The sequence below is a fragment of the Poeciliopsis prolifica genome, unplaced genomic scaffold, assembly GCF_027474105.1.
Source record: "Poeciliopsis prolifica strain line A6 unplaced genomic scaffold, Auburn_PproV2 SCAFFOLD009, whole genome shotgun sequence".
NCBI lineage: Eukaryota > Metazoa > Chordata > Actinopteri > Cyprinodontiformes > Poeciliidae > Poeciliopsis > Poeciliopsis prolifica.
Window position 1 is genome coordinate 6,006,997 of NW_026562384.1, and position 24,104 is coordinate 6,031,100.

The 24,104-nt window shown below is 40.6% G+C and overlaps 2 protein-coding genes across 2 annotated transcripts; both read right to left on the minus strand.

The window, feature by feature from the left end:
* Nucleotides 1-57: 57 nt before the first annotated feature.
* Nucleotides 58-4,147, minus strand: LOC129362848 (G protein-regulated inducer of neurite outgrowth 1). The gene is made up of 2 exons (XM_055034621.1): nucleotides 3,826-4,147; nucleotides 58-3,404 (listed from the first exon to the last, which is right to left on the minus strand). Exon 2 carries the CDS (start codon nucleotides 3,372-3,374, stop codon nucleotides 1,278-1,280), a length of 2,097 nt encoding a protein of 698 aa, XP_054890596.1. The 5' UTR covers nucleotides 3,375-3,404; nucleotides 3,826-4,147; the 3' UTR covers nucleotides 58-1,277.
* A 2,482-nt stretch (nucleotides 4,148-6,629) lies between these two features.
* Nucleotides 6,630-22,173, minus strand: sncb (synuclein, beta). Its single transcript, XM_055034627.1, has 6 exons — nucleotides 21,999-22,173; nucleotides 20,876-21,009; nucleotides 15,592-15,621; nucleotides 14,157-14,242; nucleotides 9,494-9,580; nucleotides 6,630-7,488 (listed from the first exon to the last, which is right to left on the minus strand). Exons 2-6 carry the CDS (start codon nucleotides 20,994-20,996, stop codon nucleotides 7,459-7,461), a joined length of 354 nt encoding a protein of 117 aa, XP_054890602.1. The 5' UTR covers nucleotides 20,997-21,009; nucleotides 21,999-22,173; the 3' UTR covers nucleotides 6,630-7,458.
* Between the last annotated feature and the right edge of the window lie 1,931 nt (nucleotides 22,174-24,104).

Genomic DNA, 24,104 nt, shown 5'->3' on the forward strand with positions numbered 1-24,104 from the left:
CGCATAAATGACAAATACATACAGCTTCTAGATTGTTTATTTGATAAGTTTTTCAGCTTTAAAGATGTAGGTTGTAGAGTCTTGTTCAGAAAACACCAGAGAAAAACAAGGAATAAATAGGCATGGGCAGTATGTCAAACTCATGGTATGTAACGATAAAAGCAAAAATCTCTTCCAAAAAGGCTAAATTTGATAAGCAATTTGTACAGCAAAGCATGCAAAACATGTTTTTTTTTGGCACACCGAATCACTTCAGCACACCATGTTAATTTTCCTTGCAGATGATGCTACAAAATGAATCCAATTGAAAAGCAAGAAAATACAAAAATGCAAAGTCTGTGTATGTTTGAAATCCTTATTTATTAGTCAGTGGAAATCTTTCTCTGATTGTCAGTGTTTACCTTGAGTACTGCTGATGAAAAAAAAAAACTCTCTCTCTCTCCATATATATATATGTATATTGTAATGACTGCTGACAACTTAATGAATGTATTACATGTGCAATCTGTGAATAAGGGTGGTTTGCTTGTAAGTGGCTCTTGAGAACACGACACTCATTTCTGAAATAAAACACGTAGAATCAATTTTCAAAGCAGATTTTACAGCTGAAATACGTTTCATTGTATTTTAACACAATAATGAGTGATGGCTAAGCATAATCATACTTAAATTAAAATAGGAGTTGCACAAAAGCCTGGGAACTATTATGCACATACATCGAGATGAACTATGTAACTCCAAATTCTCGCACGTGCCATGAAAATCACCTCAGCACTGAACTGACAGGACATACAAACCGTCCTCACCTCTCTCAGCTTTAGTACCATGAGTCAGAGGAAGGAAAAGCTTGTTGCCATGGCGTCACTTGTCTGAGGTGCATTAAAAAATATCAGTAGCTCAAATGACTCACTGGATGACTGAATGGGCTGAGCAGAGAAGAGAAAAACAAAAAAAATAAAAAAAGCAAAGCCAACAATGACACTGATGCATCACACTCATAGTAACTCCATTAAACTCGACAATTTGTTGAAGTGACGTCACAGCAACTTTTACTAAAAGAACAACGACAAAATAAAATAGTATGGCTGCTTCTTCGTGCTCCGTGGCTCGGCCAGGATAAGCCTTTTGAGCTTGTTTGTCTCGTGTGAGGGTGTGATTCGTTTCTCACCCCGTCCAACACTAAACTCAAGCTGTGGTAAATCAGAGTATCACAGCCACGCAGATCAGATGGGATTTTTTCTCCGGCCAGCTGTTGTGATCCAAGACCGCCTCCTCTGTCATTCGGTAGTGTGAGCTTTGGAGCAGCAGTGTGGCTGCTGCACGTTCTCCATCAACAGCCGGAAGGGGTTTCTCCTGCGCCGGCTTGCTTTCCCATCGTGCTCCCCTTTCTTTCGCCCCCGGCGCTTGCCTGAACCCCCGCAACCCGGCTCTGCAGGCAGGGGGGACGCCGCTGCGGTGAGTGGAGGTGGCGGAGGCAAGGTGGACAGCTGTTTCTGCTTCTGTACCTGCTTCTCGAGGTGTTTCTGGATGGCGGAGCCCAGCACGGCAACTTCCACCACAGCACCGTACACCTCCCAGGTCATCCCTTTCTCGTCCCAGCTCACTTCCTGTACTGGTTCCTCACACTTCTCCTCGTCGTTTTCCTCACAGTTTTTTACATCCTTACTGTCCTGCCCTACACTTTCTTTCTGGGTTAATTTCTCCACCTCTTTGGGTACTTCCTTCATATTCTCTGTGAGCTGTTCTCTATTTTCCTCCTCCTTCTCCTCCACTATCTTCTCTTCGATGCTCATCTCCTTCTTTATCTCTGGAAAAATTGTGGCGACTGGAGTTCTCGGAGTCATGGGCGCTGTAGCAATGGAGCGAAACTCTTTTGTTTCTGTGCTCACACCTCCACATTTCCCAAGGGAGTTGGGGAAGTAAAAGGCCTGGTCCCCCTCAGGAGGGGTCATGGGACTGGTGGCCACAGACTGACACTGCACCACCTCCAGGCTCACTTGGGTTCGGATGTTGTGGCAGCCGAAAGGAGCTGGGGATTCGGGGACTGGAGATTTTGGCACGGATACATCTTTCATGTCCACTCGTGCACCTTTGAGAGCCATGACCTCTGAATTGTCGGGTTCAGTGCAAACGTTTGTTTTCCCAGGTAGTTTTTGTGGCTGCTTTGGGCTTGATTTTTCCTGAGCATGATCAGGAGCTACTGTGGAGGCCATTTCTTTTCTGTCCTCACTCTTTATGTTGCTGATGTTTTCTTCACTTTTCTCAGTTTCCTCTATTTTCGCCATGTCTGGCTCCACGGTCTGAAAATGTGGCTCATCTTCCTCGTCATTGTTGCCATAGTGAGTGACCAAGATTGTAATGTCTTGATCCATGCTCCCCATCCTCTGCTGCTTGCATTGCTGGGTACTGTCCTCGAGGATCCCCTGGGAATGTTTTACAGCAGTAGCAAGACCACTGGTGGAACTCCCTGCAGAGTCATATGAACATTTCAAAGATTCGTCGTTTTTTGACACTTCTTCGGTACATTTTGTCGTTGTGCAACTCTTCTTTTGACCAGCCTCTCTTTGCTTCTTCTCATTTTTTGTTTTCTCCTCCTTTTGCCCCGTCCCTCTTCCAACGAGCACTGGGAAAGCCGTGCTTGATGGTGTCTTTGGCGTCATGGGGGACGTGGCGACAGAGCAGAACTCCACTTGTTGACCAACCTGCAGTTCTGCATCATTGGTGCCGGCAGCGGACGCAACAGGACGAGCCCCATGCTTCCCAAAATTGCTTGGGAAAAAGAAGGAATGATCTCCTTCAGGAGGAGTCATGGGGCTGGTGGCAGCCGAGCAGCACTGGACCACTTCAAGGCTCACCTGCGTGCGCATGTGTTGCTGCCCAAAAGGGGCAGGAGAGCGAGGGTCGGAGGGGTCAGGAGTTGATGACACAGGGACAAAGATGTTCACAACATCTGCTCCGTTTCCTTTGTCAAAAGCCATGTTTTCACCTTCAGCATCTCTGTTACCCTGGTTGTTAGCAGAGACTGTGGCTTCATTTTGCGTAGCTACAGTTTGCAGGGCCACAGGCATGTCATCAGGCTGTGCACAGTCTTTAACTGGCTCAGAGACTAATGGGTCAGTGCTTTTGTCATCGACTTCGCAAAGCTCTGTATCTTTGGATTTTAGAGTTTTCTCACTATTCCCAACAGAGCCGGCATTCATGTGGCGTTTCGACTGACAGTCCTCCGAAGCTGTTGACTCTTGACATGTGCGTAAGGGACATCCCTCAGCGGCAGATCTGCTGTCTGAGTCTTCAGAAAGTCCCTCATTACTTGTCTTCTCGCAAGGCTGGTGGCCCTCCGTGAAAGCTCGCTTCTCGTCTTTAAGGCTTCCCATTCTGTCTCTTCAGTAAGGTGGTGAGATAACCTGAGGGGTATAACACGGCACAGACACACTGTTTGTGCAAACTGTAACCAGAGACCAACCCACGCATGAGCGGAGGAGAAAACAATAGCTTCATCTTTATACAAAAACACATTTTCTGCGGTACAGAAATTGTCATAAAATCATTGTTGCTACTTTCTGGAAATGTGGGGGTTATTTTAGCATAAAAAATACTTTTGCTAAACTCTTTATTTAAACTACTGGTATACCATGAATTCCTCTCCCACTGTTTGATTCGATACTAAGCCTCTCAGCTTAAGACGGCATCATCATACCTCACATTTGAATTCTGTTTTAGTTTTATCTCATCAGAAAATGCTACATGCCATGCAGAGGAATCCAAATTGAACCAACTTAGAAGAAAGAATGAGAAAACGGCTGAAAACGTAGCGCGGAGACCTACCTCAGCAGCAAAGTCCGACCTCTCTGCAACACTTCTTCAGAACTGGGTCAAACATGGCAAAAATCTCAACCCCCTGAGTGAGAGCAGCGTCTGTCCGTGCATCTCGCTTCCTCCCCCCCAAGTCTGATTGATTCTGATTGCACTAGCTACAGGTTTGTCTCTAGAAGAATCTATCTTAGACAATCCTCGCTCTTTCAGGCTGTGGCTGTCTATGGGAGGGAGGGAAGAGAAAGCTTCACATTTCCAGTTTCCCTGGAAACCAGCGTTGAGCTCTGGTAACCGAGTGGTAATGTGATGACAAAATCTGTGCTCTGCTCTCTAGTCGGACGTAAATCAGTGTAATTAGCCGCAGGTTCTCACCGCCACACAATGGCAGACAGTGAACTTTTGATCTGACATAAGTGGCTTTTCACATTAAAGAAGGCTCTTGTAATGAGAAGCTCATGCGGGGTGCAAAAGTTTGCGAACGTGTGTGTGTGGTCAAGCAAAACGTCGATCCGCGAATGTTTTGCAGGGGCCACGCGTTTGCAAGCCCTCAGTGTGACATGTGGAGATTAATTGCATAAAAATTCCTGAAAAAGTCATTCACATTGACATTGTTTACAGACGTAATATGTAGGATATAAGAGGGATTTTCTTCTGCTTCCAAAATACAATAAGACAGAAGAGCATTTCAGCTTGAAGGAGCCTGGAGGAAGCAGTGAAGAGCCTCCCACACAGCGAGCCGCTTCTAAAACCAAGGCTTTCATCCTGTTCACCCTCATCCCTTCACTCCAGCATTGTGCTTCTCATAGGATTCATGTGTTATTCTGGATGTGTATGTATGCTGTATTAAAGAAAACAAACCAAAACCCCTCCTCCGTCTTGGTTTCACCAGAGCTGTGAGCATGGCAGGAACAGCATGTTCTGGCAGAAAGGAGGCTCGCGCTCCATCCACAGCCAATCACACGCCGGCCCCGAGTTCTGTTGCCTGGCGACCATGCATTTCGACGGAAATGGAGGGAGGCGTGCGGCTGAGCGCGAAGGTAGACGAGCTCTGGTCGCACTCCCATCGGGGAGCCATCGGCCCGCCAAAGGCCAAGTCCTCAGCAATGCGCCGGTAATGATGACCGTGGTGATTCATTGATTGGAGCTTTCAGCGAGTGGCTCCACAGTTAGCAGCGGTGTTAGCTGCACGGTGGGGGTGGCGCGTTTTCGTGAGCCTCATAGGGCAGAAGTTGTTCTCTGTTTTTATTTCTCAAAAATAAATGCGATACACTCGAATGAAAATCGATACAGGCAGAAAACCGGAAGAAAACACATCTCTTAAAAAGATTCCATTCTGGAATGTTTGCATAACAAAACAAAAACAAAACAACAAACAAACAAACAAAACAAAACAAAGAAAAACCCTGCACGTTGAGAGTTTCCATCCCACACGTGATTGGTTGTCTTAAGCGTCATCGTGAACGATCAGACGTTCAGCTTGAACTGTTCATTTGGGCTCCATCTTTTGTCCGAACTCCTTGATGGTGTCCGTGGCCTTGTCGGCAGCTTTTCCGATGACAGCCTGGGTCTGCTTGCTGGCTTCTTGTGCAGCTTTAACAAATCAAAACATATATCGGCTATATATATCAACAAAAACAGAAGAAACATTCTCAGGAAGTTAAGCAAGTCATTCTCACAAAATAAATTAAGTTAGGCAAAATTTCACTCAACATTTGTTCCTGACATAAAGAGTAAAGTAACTTGTGAAAGTAGTTTTGTCGGCCAGTTTTCCCTCCTGAGCTATGGATTTCTACAGCTGCTCCAGAGTTACTTTTCAAAACTGGGAAGTGAAGTGTATATTATGTTCACTTCCCAATTATGAGCGACTTTGTTTGAGTCTATAAACTATAATATCAGTACAGTACATTGCATTTTGTTGTTGCATTCTCTCAAACTGCACAAAATATAAAAGGTGGGGATAATTTTGCAAGGCACAGAATCTAATTCTTAGTATAAAGAAATCATTTCACAAAAAAAAACATTTAACAAACTTTTATTTTACTATCAAGTGAGTAAGTAAATACTAGTTATATAATAATTCAAGAGACTTTCAATCTGAAGGTTCTAATCGCTCGCTTTTTGTATTCTTTATGGCAAAAACCTGACTTCTTTAAAGTAAATTGCATATTACAACTATTCTTCATGGCAGAAGCAATATGCATGTTACCTGTGCTAACGGTTTCTTTGGAGGAGTCTGCCACCTGCTGTACAGCCTCTTGAGCTGCCTGCACTGGAAACGCATCACAAGATCTATTGGAGGTTCACCTCAAAAGCTGAAAACGTGTCACGCATTTCACATCTAAAAAGACACATTGCTGGATTAGTCCTGTGTGATTGTACCTGCGGTGTTTGAGACCCCCTTTGCAGCCGAGTGGCTCGTTCCTTTCAGGCTCTCGAAGGACTTCTTAAACGAGGCCATGGTTCCTGTCTTTGACTCTGCAGCTTCCACAGATCTGTGTGATCCACGAGGGACGGGAGGGACTGTTTAAAACAGGCCCCCTTTACACACACCCACCTATGTGAGCCCTAAGCCTGCACGCTCCAGTCGGATTAACTGAGACAATGCTCCCCTAGGCCCCCCAAAAAAGGGCCAGTTCAGACTGGCATCCTAAGAATGACAGCATTCCTGCCAGGGGGCTCGAGCTTACTCAGCAGATTTTCCACATCCAGACCAAACCCCCCAGACAGGACTGAGCAAAAAACAAAACAAAAAAGCTACAATGCTGAACAATGAGGCAGACAGTCATTTCAAGCAGAGAAAGAATGCAAAGAATACATTTTGTTTTTCAAACTTTTTATTTACAGAGGATTTGCTGTCTGGCTTAACACATAAACCTTTACAGAGACAAGACCTGCAATTTAAAGCACATATTGATCTGACAACCATTATGATTCCAAGACAGAATATATTGACTTTAATTTGTTAAAATCTTTATTACACACAAACACACACACGCACAAGCGCACGCACACGCATACAAACATGTACACTCTGTTGGCTCTTAACAGATAGTGTAGTGGAATGATTTCACGAGTAACTATAAAGATACGATGTAAAAAACTCTTACTTCAAAAACAAGCTCATCTCCAAAGAAATCCAAAAAAGAAAACAATAAGAAAAAAGAAAACACAAACAGGCATTATCGACATTTAAGAGGATATTATTGTTCTCATATCTGCTTGCAACAGGTCATATTTACTCATTTATTGTTATTTTTTCACTCCCAATGTCTCATTGGAAGTTGATGAACATCTATTGCACAGTTCTAGATACATATACGCACAAGTACAAAGTCACAAGTCCTGACTCTGGTCTCATTTCATTGGGAGGGAATCAAGGAAATGAGACCGAGAGGACAAATCCTACGTTTCATTAAATACTTACACCCAACACATTACATTAATAACATGACATTTACAATATATAATAATATTAAAAGATTTGTCTTGAAGGAAGAACATTTTTCACTGGGAATGCTTATCTTTTTTGTTGGATTTTTTTTTTTTTTGCAACAGGGATATAATTGTAATAGTTTCAGCATTTGTCCTTTTATTATTAGAAATGTTATTGTGCTGCTGGTTGGATGATGGTTTGGACTTTTGCATTTATGCCTCTGGCTCGTAATCGTGGCTCTCCTGGTGGAAAAGAAGAACAGGAGATGAGTGTGAGAGATAGACAGGTCATATTAGTTGCACTTGAAGATTGTAACTAGTGGTGTTGCCACTAGTCGCTTGTACTGGGACGTGTGTCTGAGAACGTACGTACTGTGTGAAGAAAAAAGCTGGTCAAATTTCGACAAACTTATCTGAAGATTCAATAGTAAAACACAGCAAGATAAATTTTTATATGATGATAGAAAAGTTAGACTGCTTGGAAGTAAAATATAGAAGAATAACTTAAGGATTATGTACATATCAAACTATGTTTGCAAATTAGATGGGATTGTGGAGCCAGTCTAGGTCAAATATATACATACAAATAGGTAATGTTGCACACTGCATACATGTTTAAACCTTTATGTTGGTTTGTTTTGGGGAGATTCAAGGATTTCACAAACATGAATGAAAGAATCAAAAACAGCAGTCCAGGTATGTTTTTGATAAGGGAATAATATTATAACAAGCGTATGTAGCACAAGTGACACATAAAACACAAAAAAAGTTGATTTTGCATACAACCCTCTAAGTATCTTGGTGTTTTGCTCATGAACTGATGGTGGACAGACCACCATCAGGGGTCCATTTGCAGTACAACAATTGAAACCCCATCATGAGAAAGGAGCTCTACTTTGAGGGGATCTTAAAATGTTGCTGGGAAAAAAAAAAAAAAAATATATATATATATATATATATATATATATATATATATATATATATATATATATATATATATATATATAATATATATGTATATATATTAGAATTGTTGCCAAGAGTGATGTCACTCTATTGCAAATGAGCTTCTGTGATCCAGCCAACAGATGGCAGCACAATCCTGCACGAGCAGAAAGGGTGAGTTGTGTGCACATTCCCTGTCAGCTTGTAATACATACTGCTCTACTTAGCACAAAAAAAAAAAAAAAAAAAAAAAAAAACACACACACAAAAAAAACAGTAAATGCACATAAGTTCTTCTGGTTTAAAATTAATGCAACAAGAAAACAATGATGCCCTGAAAAAGGGTTTTAAGGCGGCTTTCACTGTGCAGCAGTAAGAATTTGTATTTACAACAACACAGGGAGACCCTGACATTACCCACAATGCATGAAGGCATAGAGCGTCATCGCCACACCCATTGAGACAGAGCTCGCACATCGCTTGTGTAGCAGAAAGTGGGGGAGGGGAAAGAGATGCAGAGGAGTGGGAGGAAGAAGAGACGGAGGAGAGCAAGGATGATACATGATAATGCCTGTAGGAGCCTGTTACAGGATTCAATTAGAATTTATTATTACTATTTATATATTAACCCATGCAGAAAAAAAAATAAAAAATAAGAAAAACACCTGTAAGCAACTACACTGTAAGGTCTTCAATCCTTATCTAATTTTGCTTATTAATTTAAAAAAAAAATCTTAACTAAAAATCCCAGAATATCATGACATATTTACTACTGAGGCTATTCAAAATCTGCTTCCAAAGCCATTGACTCTGTGCAGTCTGTCTTGCCCCTGACAGTCAAATTCCAAAAATAACCATCTGTGTCGGACTCACATCCTGCCTGTATCTATGAACAGATCGACAACGCGCACACACTTCGCTGCTGGTAGGTGGTGGTATAGTCACTGTACTCCATGTACCCTGTGTGACAAATGGCTGGGAAAGTCTTCTGATATTATTCCCAGAAAAAAGGAAATAAAAAAAGAACAGCGACCTCAGCGAGGTAGTATTTGAGAGAAAGACAAGTGGAGGGCAAGTGAGGAGGGCTATTGAAATACAATCCAGCTTGAATGTGAAGCCATGCAAAGCTTGTGAATATCGACGTGCCTCCATCTACTGTAAGTGAATGGACTCGTCCCTGCCTGCGACCCAGTGTCTTACATAACACACAAAAATGCTCTCTGCAGTACAGTCACTGGTTCATGTGAGCATGGTGAAAGAACAGACATGAGGGAGACATTCAGGCTTATGTTGTGCAGATTACCTGCTGGGACTCATCATATGCCTCCCCTTCTGGCTCCAGCATTGCCTCTCCTTGGCCTTCCATGGCCTCCTGCCCGTACTCCTCAGGCTGCAGAAAAGGGGAGAGAGAAAAATGAGACGGTGAAAGATTCACAGAAGCCGAAGAAACTAAACATATTGCTTATGAAGCTACAAGCTTCGACATGTGTTTAAAAAGTGAAATGTTCTCTTCAAAAAGCCCCGTATCTCTCATTGTGAGATCGATTTCAGTTTCTCTTTAATATGAGAAAAGTAAAGTAAAGACATGCAAAACACAATAAAAACCAAACCCATGGAAATCTTTACATTTGGCTTGGGATGTGTTGTCTTTCACTTAGTCAGCTCCAATTTCAGATCAAACCTAATGAAAAGTCAGATTGTTTTAGGAAGACTGATATTTCGAATCAAACCTGTTCTCAAAATCCAGCATGGTTGCCTTAAGCCTAAACAACTAAAACAGTTACAGAATTTTATTTCAGCACTTCTGTCAGTTTGCGTTAGGAAAGTCTCCCACGTGACCCTGTGTTCCAGTTTCAATGCTTTATTTGAAAGGGAAATCAAATGTTGTGGAAAAGCATCCAAAAATCGTTACAACCCATTGTGGATGTAATTGCTGTGGGCAGGAATGAGCTCCAGAAGCAGCCAGGCTTGCAACAAATCTAAAAAAAAGCCTCTGACTGAAGAAACTGTTGCTAAAAGACAGGACAGTACCATGAGTGTCATGACATGCATGTCCAGGATGACATCAGGCGTTGGCAAGCAGATCTCAGTTCCCATTTCACAAGAATAATTAAATGCATAATGACGATATCAGACTGAAGACAAAGAACAATACTTATATTTTCAGAATGTGCTCAAGCTGTGCATAAATATCACTGGAAGTGTTTTTATTACATTTTAATTGGTCAATATTGGGGTGTTTCTCATCAAAAATTCAGAGATGGTTTAATCATAGCTTCTGTTTCAATGAGCTAGAAATTAGAGCCACTAACAAACAAACACTTGATCGATTAGTTAATAAGCTATAAAAGAGGTTAATAGGGGTATAGCTCCATGTTGTACATCATGATGACAGTTAAATTTTACAAAACTTGTATTTGCCTAAAGTCAATGAACACCAGCAAGTGAATTTTGTCATGTTGATTATGAAAGCAGGTGCTAAGCCTGCCACTTTAGTCTGAATGAATCCATTGAAAAGTCTCTTTATTTCCTTTCAAACCACATTTATAAGGACAATTCATTCATGGGTTGAGCAGCAGTGACTAAGTGGATTGCATGCAAATCATCTTTGCTTTTGGAGAAGGCCTCAGAGAAAATGCAAAACTTGCGATCACAGGAGTTTACCGTTCTGCAAAAAGATCTAAAGGCTCTGCTACCAGTGGCAATCAGACATCTCCTCTCTTTGGAACCAAACATTAACTTCTAAGGTGATCACATCCAGTTTGTTGCAGTTTTTTTTTTTCCAGAGAAGTCCTCCATGGTGTGAGTTGGAGAAGATAAAATGGACTTCCTGCTCACCTCAACCACAGCTTGTCAACCACACTGGCTGACTTGTGTGTTGCGCTGTGAAAACACTTTTTCAACTCTGCCGCTTTATCCACAAATGGATTTTAATCATGAACGTGGCATTTTAAAGGGAAATAAATAATAGGTTGTAAAAAGAACAAAGTTCATCATATCCACTGGCATTACTTGTTGACATAGTCAACCCATAAAGTCTATGTTGGAACTATCAAAATAAAATAAATGGAATCTTCAAATCCAATGTTTGTTTTAGACATTTGTGTTAATGCAATGACACTGTAGCGTTAAAACAAAGTGGATTTTAAATATCTGGATTTGGGTGTTCTTCGAATTAAGAGGGAAAATAATTTCAAAGGGTTTTTGTGTTTCTACAATGCTGCCAGACATGGCCTGAGCAACTGATGCACATTGTGAAAAACGACACTATTCACAATTTGCATCAGCTTTTCACCCACCTGCTTTGGCTAGCCTTGAAAACAAATCTAGTGGGTCACACGTCATTTATTTTTAAACCCAGCACTAATCAAGTCAATTAGGCCACAGAGGAAGAACAGGCTGTAATCCTATGTGCTCTGGCAAGATAGTGTCTTTGCTGTAAATCCACCAATGAGATTAACATGGCCTTAGGGGATGCACCAAGGGATACCACCACAAAGACACACCTAATCAAATGGATCGCTGATTGTGAAAAAGTGAACGTGACTTGAACTGATTTCGATAACATTTTATGATTGTATTTAGGTAGACAGAGTAGAACCATTTCAATCTGATGTTGACAAAAATGTTTATGTCATAATATTTAAAAAGTTGTTTTTCATGTTCTCAAAGTATAAAGACAAGATTCTACTTTTCATTTTTCTAACTATATAGCCAACCACGTCCCTTACTGTACTGAAACACGCAGAGCATAAACTCCTCAAAACCTTTTAAGGTGTCCATAAGCCAGCAAGCCATTAGCAGGTTATCCTCTAAGATGAGTTAGTCAGCAAATCTCAGAGATGGATTGGATTAAATTGAGATTAGAGGTACTTTGAACTCATTCATCTCCTCTTACTCTTTGCCATGGACCTCAAAACGTTACTGCTGCTTTTAAAACTTGTAAAAACATCTTTTAAATCTGTTTATGTGAAAAGGTTTTTGCCAAATTTGTAGCGTGAAGTCTTGATATCCGTCCTGCAGATAATATGACTTACTTACGAATAGTTCCTAAACTATTTTATGAAGAAAAAAAAAAACAGCTAGAAATGTTCTGACAATAAGACATTCTTCTATAATTTGATCATTTTCAAATTTCTGGTGTGGTTGTTTTAATGTTTTGAGTGATTGGTGTGTCAGTGCAGGCAAATTGTTCAATACAGTGTGAACAGTGCAGCAGTCTGCTGTTTTATCCCTTGTATGTATTGAACAACTGAGTGGGCAATTAGAACAAGCTGTTATTATATTAAGACCAGCAATGTGGGATGAGACAGCTTACTGCTGCACAGACAATCTGAATAGTTAGACCAAGTGTGACTTTAATAACAGTGGAAGACCAGTTTTTATATCAGGTAAAGAAATCACATAGGATCACAAAATAAATTTCACTCAAATTTTATTGATCTACTTTAATCATGTACCCTAAAAATTTACTTTTACTTTAGATTAGCCATAAATGTTTTATTTTAAGCTGATGACATCCTGAATCGTCTTCAGTGCCTGGCGTTTTAATGAACTTCCATTGTGAAAGTCAAAGTCACAAATGCTGAAATATAAATATATTTAATGAAGTCTTTGAACGTCAACAACTTCCACCTGCAGGTACCTCATCTACATGGACGACGTGTGTTACGTTATGTTCTCTCTGAATATAAAGAAGGCGGTAGAAAAAGACGATACGTTAATTTTTTCAGTTGGTTCTGTGATGTGCTTCCAAAACTTCGGCATGTGATTGGCCGATCAGGCTCCCTGAAGCTGCTGCCTCTGGTGAGACGTGCAGCGTGCAAACTCAGACAGGAACCGAGAGTAACAGGACACGGTACCAACAAGGACGCTGCCCATTTAGAGCAAAGCCTGATCGACTTTTCATACAATAAATGCCTTTGTGGCCATTGTACACTTTACTGCTTTCATCTAATTCTAATGAGAAACTCTTGAGAAGTTTTGCTTGTTTTGTTTTCCCTCTACACTCCATGTGTTCAGTCACATCATTTTAATGCTTGAAAAACAAATCCCTTGCAGGGTTATAGTTGAATTGGCATAATTCCTAAATATCACTTGTTTTGATATTTTAAAAATGAGTCATTGAGAAATAGAGATTGGGGTTGAGATCCTAAAATCTCAGTATTAGATTAGGTACATAAATCTCCCTTCATAATACACTTATAATAGCTAATGATATAGCATATGTGACTCATTGAGACTAATTAAATATGTGGAGTACAATAATTTAAAAAAACCCATGTTCACCTACTATTGTGTTATTTTATTGGCATGTTGGTTTCATCACAGTGACAATAGGTTAGGTTATCATTTTAGTTGCTGGCTACAGATTCTTCCTGCTTATCTATGTGACTGAAATGTAAGACTGTACAAGTGTGATTTTATTTTATTAATTAATTTAACTGAATGGAAGCACACAAAGCAGTTGTGGAGAGCAGGTGTTTACATTTTTATTTTAAATGTATTTTTATTTCGGTCAAATGCTTTTTAACTTGATTTTCACTAAGTGTTACTGACCCTTTAAGATCTACGGTTTTATTATTACTGAACTCTGTGCCTGTGTTCAGTCATTCATTACTTGCAAATATTACAGGATTTTGTTTTATTTTTTGCGTTTCAAATACTTTTTCTTTCCTTATCGTCTTGTGATGTCCTGTAAAACAACAGGCCTTGTTCAGATCTTGGATTACAATTTAACAAACTCTGTTTTTGTGAAATTAAATTTACTTTTTAAGAGACACTTGGCTGGGGTAATAGATCTGTGCTTAGATTCTTTTCAACCCACAAACTAACCATGGCGAGATTTTAGACTATGGGTGCAGGACACCGTTAGCGTCTATGATTCCAGCAGTTCAGCAACTCTTGAAAAAGAAAAATCCATCTCATTTGATGGGGGTGTTTCTGAACAGACCCTCTGCACTCACGTTCATGTCAGTTGGGAATTCGTCCTTCTTCCCCAAACCAGTGGCAGCAACAATGTTCCCCATCGCTCCGGTGGTCTTCTCAGCCACTGCAGACACACACACACACACACACACACACACCCCCCCCCCCCCACACACACACACACACACACACACGCACACACACATACACACACACACACGTATACATAAATGTAACTGTATCCCGCTAGACTCTACAGACACACTACAAGCAAAATGCTGTCCTCTCGTGTTTCATAATTGACCTTCACTTAGCCTCGTAATGAGTGAGCTTTTAAATTATTTAGGTTTTGCTACAAATGATTATTTCTTAGTGTAATAACGACACTTTTAAAATGAAAGATAAGCTCGAACTCATCTGATTGAAAACAAAAAATCCAATCGTTTGTCCAGTCAGTGCTGAAAACAAAACTCGTAGGTAATGGAAGAATGATGATTTAGCTACTTTATGAAAAATTAAGTCAATGAATCAAGAAAAACTGTAAATAATAATTTTTTAAAATTATCATGTTGACTCCTCCTGCAGTAACAACAAGAGGTGAGACCTTTCCAGATAACATAAGTTGAACGTGTTACTGCGACAATGGTCTGTTTTATCCATTTAAACAGGCCAGTTTTATGTCTGAACTGTCAAATTAGAAAATGTTGGGAATTGTAAAGCCCATACTTAGTATCAGGGTCTATTTACTCCAGGGGGAATACACTCAGAGACGGTTTCAGCTAGCAATGCTAACCCCGCTAACCACGCTAAATGCAAGAATAAACTCCTAAAGACAGTTTAGGGATAATTTTGTTGAAGGTGAAATCCTATTTAACTGCAGAGCTGTGCAATGACCGTTCTGCCTTACTCACATTGTGTTGCTGCCTCTACCTCTAGGACAAATGATTTATGATTGTTCACAGAAAGCCTGCTCCTTTTTGGATCAATGTGTTCAAAAAAGATTTCTCAGCTTAACAGTTGATCATAAATTAAAGCTATTTTCTCAAACATTTGGCTGATATTGATTTTGAGTTGGATCCTGTATAACATAAAATAAAATAATTAAAAACTAGTACAAAGTGCCATTTCACTGAGTATTCTGTGAAATGGCTCGTCAACATTTCAAGATGTGCAAAGCAGAAAGAGAAAAGTTATTCATGTAAAGAAATGTAGTGTTCTTCTATCAGAGTTGCTTTGAAACCCCTGTTTCATAACCTGATGAATTTTGCTGTGTTTGTACATTTTCACTGATTCAGAAAGAAGCAGCTCTGTAGCTTCCAAATGTTTCTGTGAAAGCCATTGTTTTATTATCATAAAACATTTTGCTATTAAGCCCACACCAAGGGGTGAAGCTGCACACAATCAGACACTGTCCACAAAACCTCTCGTCTCTGCATCTCCAGTTAACGTGTTATTGATGGATGGAAACCTCACCTGTGCCCACACTGTCTTTGGCCTTGGTACCTGAAATATGGAAAGAGGGAAGAAAATTGGTCAGAAAACGAACTTGATTCCTCCAGAAACTCTTTGCTTGTGTCTGCGTGGGTAAAAACATATGTGCTAAACTTTGTCTCAGTGAACTGAACTGAGTCGCGTCCATTCAGTCTGCATTTCAATTTGTGTCCGGTCGTCGTCCGGACACGCAGCCAGACTAATTGAACGCTTTTCTGTATTTACTTCCGAGGTTCTTCTGTGAGAGTATCGCTACCAGACAGAATGAGCTTAAAACAAAGTGCAATTTTTCTTGTATTATTCACTGACCCCATGAGATAAATGAGAGGCATTAACCTTTTAGGTTTCTCACTAGTTATATAGGGAGAGGTTATAAAACTTTATAGCCAGTTTAAACTACAGTGCAGCCATTGTTCAAGTCTCTGACCTTTGGTAGACCTCATTCATCTACGCTGAACTCCATCGAGCTGTTAAGGCAATCTACTGTGTGCCTACTGATCACTCAGTGCCTGTCATCCCATGTGGTGCCCAGCACACCCTTCTTTTGGCCACTGAGTGCTGAAGAAAGACAAATGTGGATGAAGTACAGAGATGTCTCTACAAAGGTTGAACCTTGAAAGAAAACATATCAGAGTGGTGCAAACATACCACGGCTGTGATTGGAATATCAAGATGATACCAACATGCATGGAAACACATGTAAAATGCAGAGTTATATAAGAACACGCTAAAACAAAACACTGAATTTAGTATTCCCATGCAATATAACTCATTTGGATATTTTCTAAAGAAATGGGAGTGACTCTTTCTTTTTGGCCTTTCAGCCTGTAAAGTGTTATCTCTCAAATAAATAAAGGCCAAATAAATAAAGTTTTCCATGCATTTTCAGTAATCTGCAATGTATTACTATTGTATTTAAATATGTGTGTTGTAATCGCCCCCAAAGTTATTATTTTTTTCTGATAGAGATACTTTAAAAGTCTTTAAAAGTCACAGTTGCACACGCTAACAATAAATATAAGATTTCATTAGTGACTTAATGCAAGAATTCAAATCTTGTTGCTCCATTGAGTTCTTTCAAACTGTGGATTTAAAAGTATTGGCAACCTTTTGGAAAACAGATTTGATGAGAAAACGGCCACACAATCTCGAAACATTTGCTTTCCACACAAAAAAGAAAATGTGCATATGAGTTACAAAGTGCTTCTGTTGATCAGAAAGTCGAGGGGCTTTTTAAAGTAATCTAAGACTCTCTGTCTTCCTGAATGAGATGTAAAATATTGCACAGTGGGGAATTTCTCATAGCTATTTTTCAAAAGAGCTACAAAAATACAGTTCCCTAACCCCACTAATGTCTACAAGTGTTTGAAACAACTGGAACTCCAACAAATGTGGCAAGACAAGAACTGAAGTTAATCTTACTGCCACACAAATAAAGTAGTGTGGCAATAAAATCTTAAGAGCCCTTCAACGGAGGATGGCAGACCATTCTTTCAGTGTGAAAATACTGTTACAATTAAAGTTTAATTTTATCTAAGGGATTTTTCACATGTTTAGCAAGCACTTTTTTCACTTTATGACTTCTCTGACTAAAAATACAATTAGTATCATCAATATTTAAGCACAGAAAAGAATTTCCAAACGTCGATGTAACAGCAATGATTCAGAGAAGCAATACGTAAGTTATTCTATTCTTATGGTAGACATGTGGTATATGAATCAGTGAATTTGCCTGTTTACTGCAACATGAGTTGCATACTGCTTCCTCCTTGCCGCTCTCATTTTGCTCAGCTGGGTGGGTGGTCTTCAGTAGCAGCAGCTGTCAAAAGGAAGGTCTCAGATGAATAAAATCGCTGCTACCCCTCCTCCGAGAGGAGCCTCCAAGCAAACACATGAGCAGTTTTCCAGGGCACCACCAGGCCCAACATGCAGCGACAGAGAAGAAGCATAAATCGGCCTTTTCTTCCTTGCTTCCAGTGTGGGAACAATGGAAATGAGTCTGCACATGTTGTGACTGCAGACTGACACATTTGGAGTCCTGTTGAAAGTCTGGGGCACTGTTCTAAATGTGCTGGGTAGTGAGATGTCATCTGCAGACTGACAAATCTGACAATGTTGGCTAAAAATAGGCAAGGTTCTCCGAATGCGACAAAAAGAGCCAACCACTACAGAATAAACAAAACAAGCTGATGAGTTAAAGGGGGCGAGGGGTTCATGTGTGAGTGGAAATTTGGGTCTTGACAAATGTTCAGCACTTTGCCGCGTTGCTCGGTTTCTCTGAGAGACGAAGGCATAAATCCCATCTCATTATTGGGGGGATCATAAACAGAAAAATTTCTTAAGACCAATTCTGGAGGCGGTTGCCGAAGTTACAGTGAACTGTAACGTAAAATGTGGTTTAGAAAGTTTTTAAACCACATTCATTTTAAACCTTTTCACACTGATATTAATTAAAAGCAAACGTTTCTTCAGTGATTTTTTTTTTGGGGGGGGGGCAATTCTTGACTTTTCCAAGATTAAGGGGTGGGGGGCTCCGGACCCCGACCCTCCTGGATTTACGCATTTGCTGAGAGACACAGGCAAACTGAACGATATTTGTCAGAGTTGGTGCTATTTTTAGCAGCAAAAAATCTATAACACACTGCTATTCTTACTCCCTGAACTTCATCACATTGTGTCACATTACAGCCATAAATCTCAATGTACTTTGGTGAGAGTTCAGGTCACGGCCCAACAAAAAGTAGAGCATAAAATGGAAGCAAGCTCAGATTTAGAGATTGAGAGTTTTGTTCAGTCGTTCCTCAGATGACAAGCTCTGTCGTCCGGGAAAGGCTTGAAATAGAGCTGCTGTTCTTTAATGCCTCACTTTGGAGATTTTTCAGGGCTGTATAGCCCTGCTAGCCAAAGAATCCCTTGGGAATCCTCAGCGTGAGTTGGAGACTGTCTCTCTGATCCTGCGCTAATAATCCAGTCATTAATAAGCAGAAAATTGTGGATGGATAGTTCTCCTGTCAAAAGATTATCCCTCTTGAGCTGTGGGGCTGCAGCTCCCCCAGAGACACCAGTGGTCCCTTTTGCTCCTTCGTTTATAAATAATCTCCTTTTCTTTAAACACATATGGAATCTACATATTTACAAGCTAGGTGACTTCTGAAGTGAAATGGGTGAACTATTTAAGGCTTTCAGATGAAAGTGGGTCGAACACAAATGCCTGTCATACTTTTTCTTATCTTTCTTCTTCCAATCAGCAATTGGAAGAAGTTCATGGCCCGGTGCGGCACTTCCTGATCTCATAAAATTCTGATGTATGATGTTGAAGTCTATGATGTGACAAAATAGGAAAAAGTTCCAGAACAATTGAAAACTTTGCAGGAACAGCCTAAGAAGTTCCCTAAAATTACGACTTTTTAAAAATATTTAATAATCCCCAGAGTATTTCAAATTAATATAATTTGTCATTACATAGAGACATGCATCAGTTTTTATTTCCTCTATGATGTGTTGTACATGTAATTTTAAACAGCAACTCTTTGGATTCAAAAGTGGCAGAGTGAAGCACCAAAACAAAACAAAAAATAACTCAAAGAAACAGATCTTAAAAATAAAGGGAGGATCAAGTCTTTATCATGCATGAAGATGATTTTGCTGCTGCAGGTTTGGCTCTTATTTTTGAACCATGAAAGAAAGTGATCAGTCAGAAAGTCCATATTCTTTCCTGAGGTCATTTTCACACCTTCATGGACTCTGAAGGGGCCAACCAGCTCTCTCTCTCTTTCTCCCCATGATTTCAGCCCAAAGCATGACTCCACCACCTCCTTGCTGACATCACAGCCGTGTTGGGATGTAGTGGCCATCTACTACCACCAATCCACTACTGAGTCCATCTGGACCATCCAGGGTTGTACTGCAGTCATCAGTGAACAAGTCTGTCTGAAAATTAATCTTCATGTACAGCTCGGCCCACTGCGACCGTTTCTGCTTGTAAGCTGGTTAGAGGTCCAATAGGAGGTTCAGGCACCACAAGCCTCTGGAAGATCCTCCACCTTGAGGTTCCAGAGTCTCCAGCAGCTTCAAGTAACTGTTTGCTGCTTTGTAGGAACATTTTAACAACTTCTCTCTTAACCTGATGAATTTGTCTAACAGAAACCTTCCTCATTTTGCCTTTATCTACACAAACCCATCTTTGTTTTGAATCAGATTCTAACAGTACGATAATAACACTTCAGTTTTCATTAAATATCAAATGTTTTCATACCTTGTCATACGGCTCTACACTATCTGATGATTTTCGTTAGCAGAGATCTTTCCTCTTTCCCATATTGCTTGAAACCTGTGGCCTGCTCAATAATGTGGAACATCCTTCTTAAGTAGATTTACTTTAATTGAGCTCATCAGACAAACTAATCAACCAGCTCTCTGAAATTAACTATAGTGATTCAGAGTCCTGACACACAATACCATCTATAAATTTAATAGCACAACAAAAAAATGTGTCTTTATGACACTTAAATCCTATTTGCATAATAATTTGAAACACAGTGGATATATACATACATTTTGTCTGTTTAACCAGTTTGACCAGCCTTTAATAATCTGCTGCTGTGCGGGGAGAAGAGCTCCTTCTTGATACACACCACCCCAACCCTGTTTCCTCCTGCTTATAACATATACACACAAATGATGCCAGAAAAAAAAACACATGAAACCTCTGCTAAACCTGATGCATTATTTACGACTATGGCACTGCTAAAACTTACAGCGAATGCTGGGCTGCTGTGTTCGATCTCATGGGAAACTCGAATGTATTCCAACTCATTTTTGCTCTGCAGACGTTAGTTAAACGTAATCACTGATTGGTTGATTCATCATATTTCTGTTATAAGGAATATGACGAATCTCCCTGTCTGATGATGAATTAGTCTCAAAGAGCTGTGGAAATGTCCTCCTGTTGGAATACAAATTTGACCAAATGTTAACCCCAAGCACTCTTCTTTCTCCTGATCACTTTGTGGGAGAAATATTACGTCCACTCAGTCAGTGGGAGAGGTTACTGTATAAGTGACACTTATTTTTTCATTTTTTAGAAAATATTGAAGAAGGGTTGAAATGCAAAAATATGTTTGTCTTGTATCGTTTGTAGAACCGATACAAGACAAACGTGGGTTGTATAAATCAATCAAGACAATCAAATAAATCAAGTCTCACAGAACATTTAGATGATTTGCATGAAAAATAACCAGCAAGCATCACCCTGAGAGCACCTCACCTACAAACATGACTCCTTCCTTGGTCTTTTCCGCCGCCACTGCAACTCCTTCCTTGGTCTTTTCTGCGGCCACAGCCATCCCCTCCTTTGCTTTAGACAAACCCTTCATAAACACATCCATCTTGGCCGAGCTACTGTGGATAGATGGACCAGATGAGCAGTCAGTGACAATGGCAGACCAAAATGAGCTTCAACGTCACATATATTTTAAATCCTTATCGCTCATGTGTATTTTTGATTATTTTGCATCCTAGTGCTTGGCTAGCTGTGTGTTTATGAAGCCTTGATGTAATTTAGTGGAACACTAGTTGGAGGTGGTGAAACAGGCAGCACCGCCTCCTGTGGTAGATCGTGACGGCTGCAGTTACACAGTCAGCTGCCAGTGGTAAAAAATAAAAAATAAAAAAATAAAAAACCCTCTCTGCTCACTCATGCATTCAACCCCTTTTTTGTCAAAATCATGTCAGTGCATGAAATATTTATAGGGAAAAATATATTTGAATGAAAGGGCTGGTCATGGAAGAGCTCCTTAATTATTGCTCGAATTAAATGTTACTCCAAGTGGCAGCGAGAAGACAGGACTCCACCTGGTCTGTTTTACACACCAGGGACCACACAGCATATACTATATTACATTATATGAGGAGGTTGGACATAATGTATATTTTAAGGGCCACACTACGTTGCTGGAGGAAGGGAGGCACGATTAAATCACCAGCACAAGAAACAGTCTACTATGAAACGAAAACCAGCCTCAGATTAACAGCTTGGACTAATATTAGGCGCCAATCCCTTCGGAGACTCTCTGGATGGTGCAGGTCAAGCATTCTTCATCCAGCATCTGCAGCCTAATTAGATGCATCAAGTTACACCATCTCCATCGCGCATCCGTCTTTACGCACACATTCTTTATTATTATTTTTTTTTCCCCGCCGTGCTCCAAATTCATCGCGGTCTATAAATTTACATACATCTACTTTCTCCACCAGCTCCGGGTTGCTCGATGCACGGCGCAAACTATGTGCGACGACGCTCCCGGGCATGGCCGTCAAATGGTGGTGACCTCTACGCGCGCAGCCGTCAAACACGAACAACGAGACGGCTCGCGGAGAGTCGTCCTTACCTCTGCTGCAGATCGCCTTCGACTTGTCCCCTTATGGTCCGGTCACACCCACGCGCGAAAACTACCGTCTGACTCGGAGGTATCTCTCAGATGATCTCTCGTGGGCCTTCCTCCAGCAGATCTCCACCGAAACAGGGACGGCCCCCTTTTACAGTGCGGCTCAGAATATCACGTATGCCGCCCTCCTTCCTCCTCCTCCTCTTCCTCACGCCCCCCCCCCCCCCCCACACTACCTCTTCCCTCACCAGTCCCCTTCTCCATCGATCAGTCCAGATGCTCCTGCAAAGGAAATCAATTTAACATAGCCCGTCTCATCGTCTGCTTTTTTATTTATTTATTTGTTTATTTATGTATTTATTTTTTATTTCCCTCCACACGTCAAACACAGTAGATACATGTAGCGCGGAGGCGCATTTGTGTTTTCTAGACTCAATTATAAACTTTACACTTTTGAATTTTGTGGTCAACAAAGTTAAAAAGCGTGGATCATTTCCACAAAGCGTGGAAATGATCGGGGTCTTCAGCGCTCCGAGTCGCTCGTTTGGACAGCATGGCCACGGGACGGAATACACGACCTCACAGTGTGAAAGTTGTGTCAAAGGCTGGATATTTATTTATTTATGTTCTGCTCTCGTTGTTTGAACTGAAAACACGATTTGATGCACATTGTTGTCAGAGTTGTCATAATTAATGCAAACTAGTTCATGTTTGTCACACTTTTAAACTGAAAGGTCTCAGTATCGACTTACTAATACGTCTCTTAAATGCACAATGTGGGGACACCAAAGAGGATTAATGCTGGTGGCTATTGGGCTACACTTGTAATATAGCAAGTAGCTTTTAAATAAAGTTTGGGACACCTAATTTTGCATCCACACTTGACGGCGCATTCAGACATGCGTCCCTTAATTTAGTAAACACAGCACAACAATTAAAATGAAACACAAACTGAAAGATACATCTGGAAAAAAAACAAAACAAAACAGGCAGCATCCAACAAGGTTTCATTCAGATTAGTCCGTCCAGTTCCCATTACAGCTGTCAGCCCTGCTGATTGCTGGCCCACGTTACCATGTTGATGAAAAAGGGTTAAATCCCCTCCACCCCAGCCCCGTCGTCCCCTTTTCTTTTTTTTTAAACCCTCAGTCGCTGACGTACGCCCAGTGACGATATCCTCCACGTGAAACGAAATCCTGCCTTTTTTTTAATACCCCCAGCCCACCACCCTTTTTCCTTCCCCCCTCCTCCTCCCAGTTTGAGGAAATCCCAGACATGAGTGGGCAGCCTGTGGTTTTCATCCAGTTGCTGGATCTGACCAGAATGTGCCACATTCTGCAACAAGGTGACCTAGAAAGGAAAGAGGACGGGCAAGAAAGGTATAGGTTTTTTTTTCTGAAGCCACGCACCCTCAGAATCTCGATATCATCACCTCCCAAAAATGAGCTACAGTTAAAATAAATGAACGAATAAATAAAATCCCCTTGATAATCACAGTCACGGAAGATCTCAGCTCTTCTTGGTACTGAAATGAATTGCTGTCCATGGTGCTGATCCGCCATGTCCGGTGGAGCAACAACATGAAAACAAAACACGAATAACCGCAGTCAAATTTTTTTTCAACAATCAACATCTTTAAATAAAACTGTATTATGTTTTAGTTAGTATTTAATCAACTGAAACACATTTATTTGTCGCATAAAGGGACATTAAACGTGTTCAGTGGCTCTCCTTTGGTTTGTCCTGTTTTCTTGTGAGCGTAGTCTGCCCTCTTGTGGCTTTACGCGACAAAGACACGCTGATCATTTTTAAATTGCGTTCTTTCAGGAACGAAGAAAGTCTTTGTGAGGCCAGGATGCTCCAACAAAAATAGATAAATAAATAAATAAATAAATAGATAAATAAATAAAAACTAATAACTATTCTAGTTTTTAATGGGCAGCTTTAAGCAGCTGGCAATTCTTTCAAGAAACTTTGAGCAGATCTAGTTCACATTAAACATTCATTGTTGACGGCCACTTAACCACAAAAAGAGAAATAAAACTGCAAGTGTCTAAAATATTGTTTCTGTATCTCCCTTGAACGAGCTCTTTCTTACAGAATTGCATG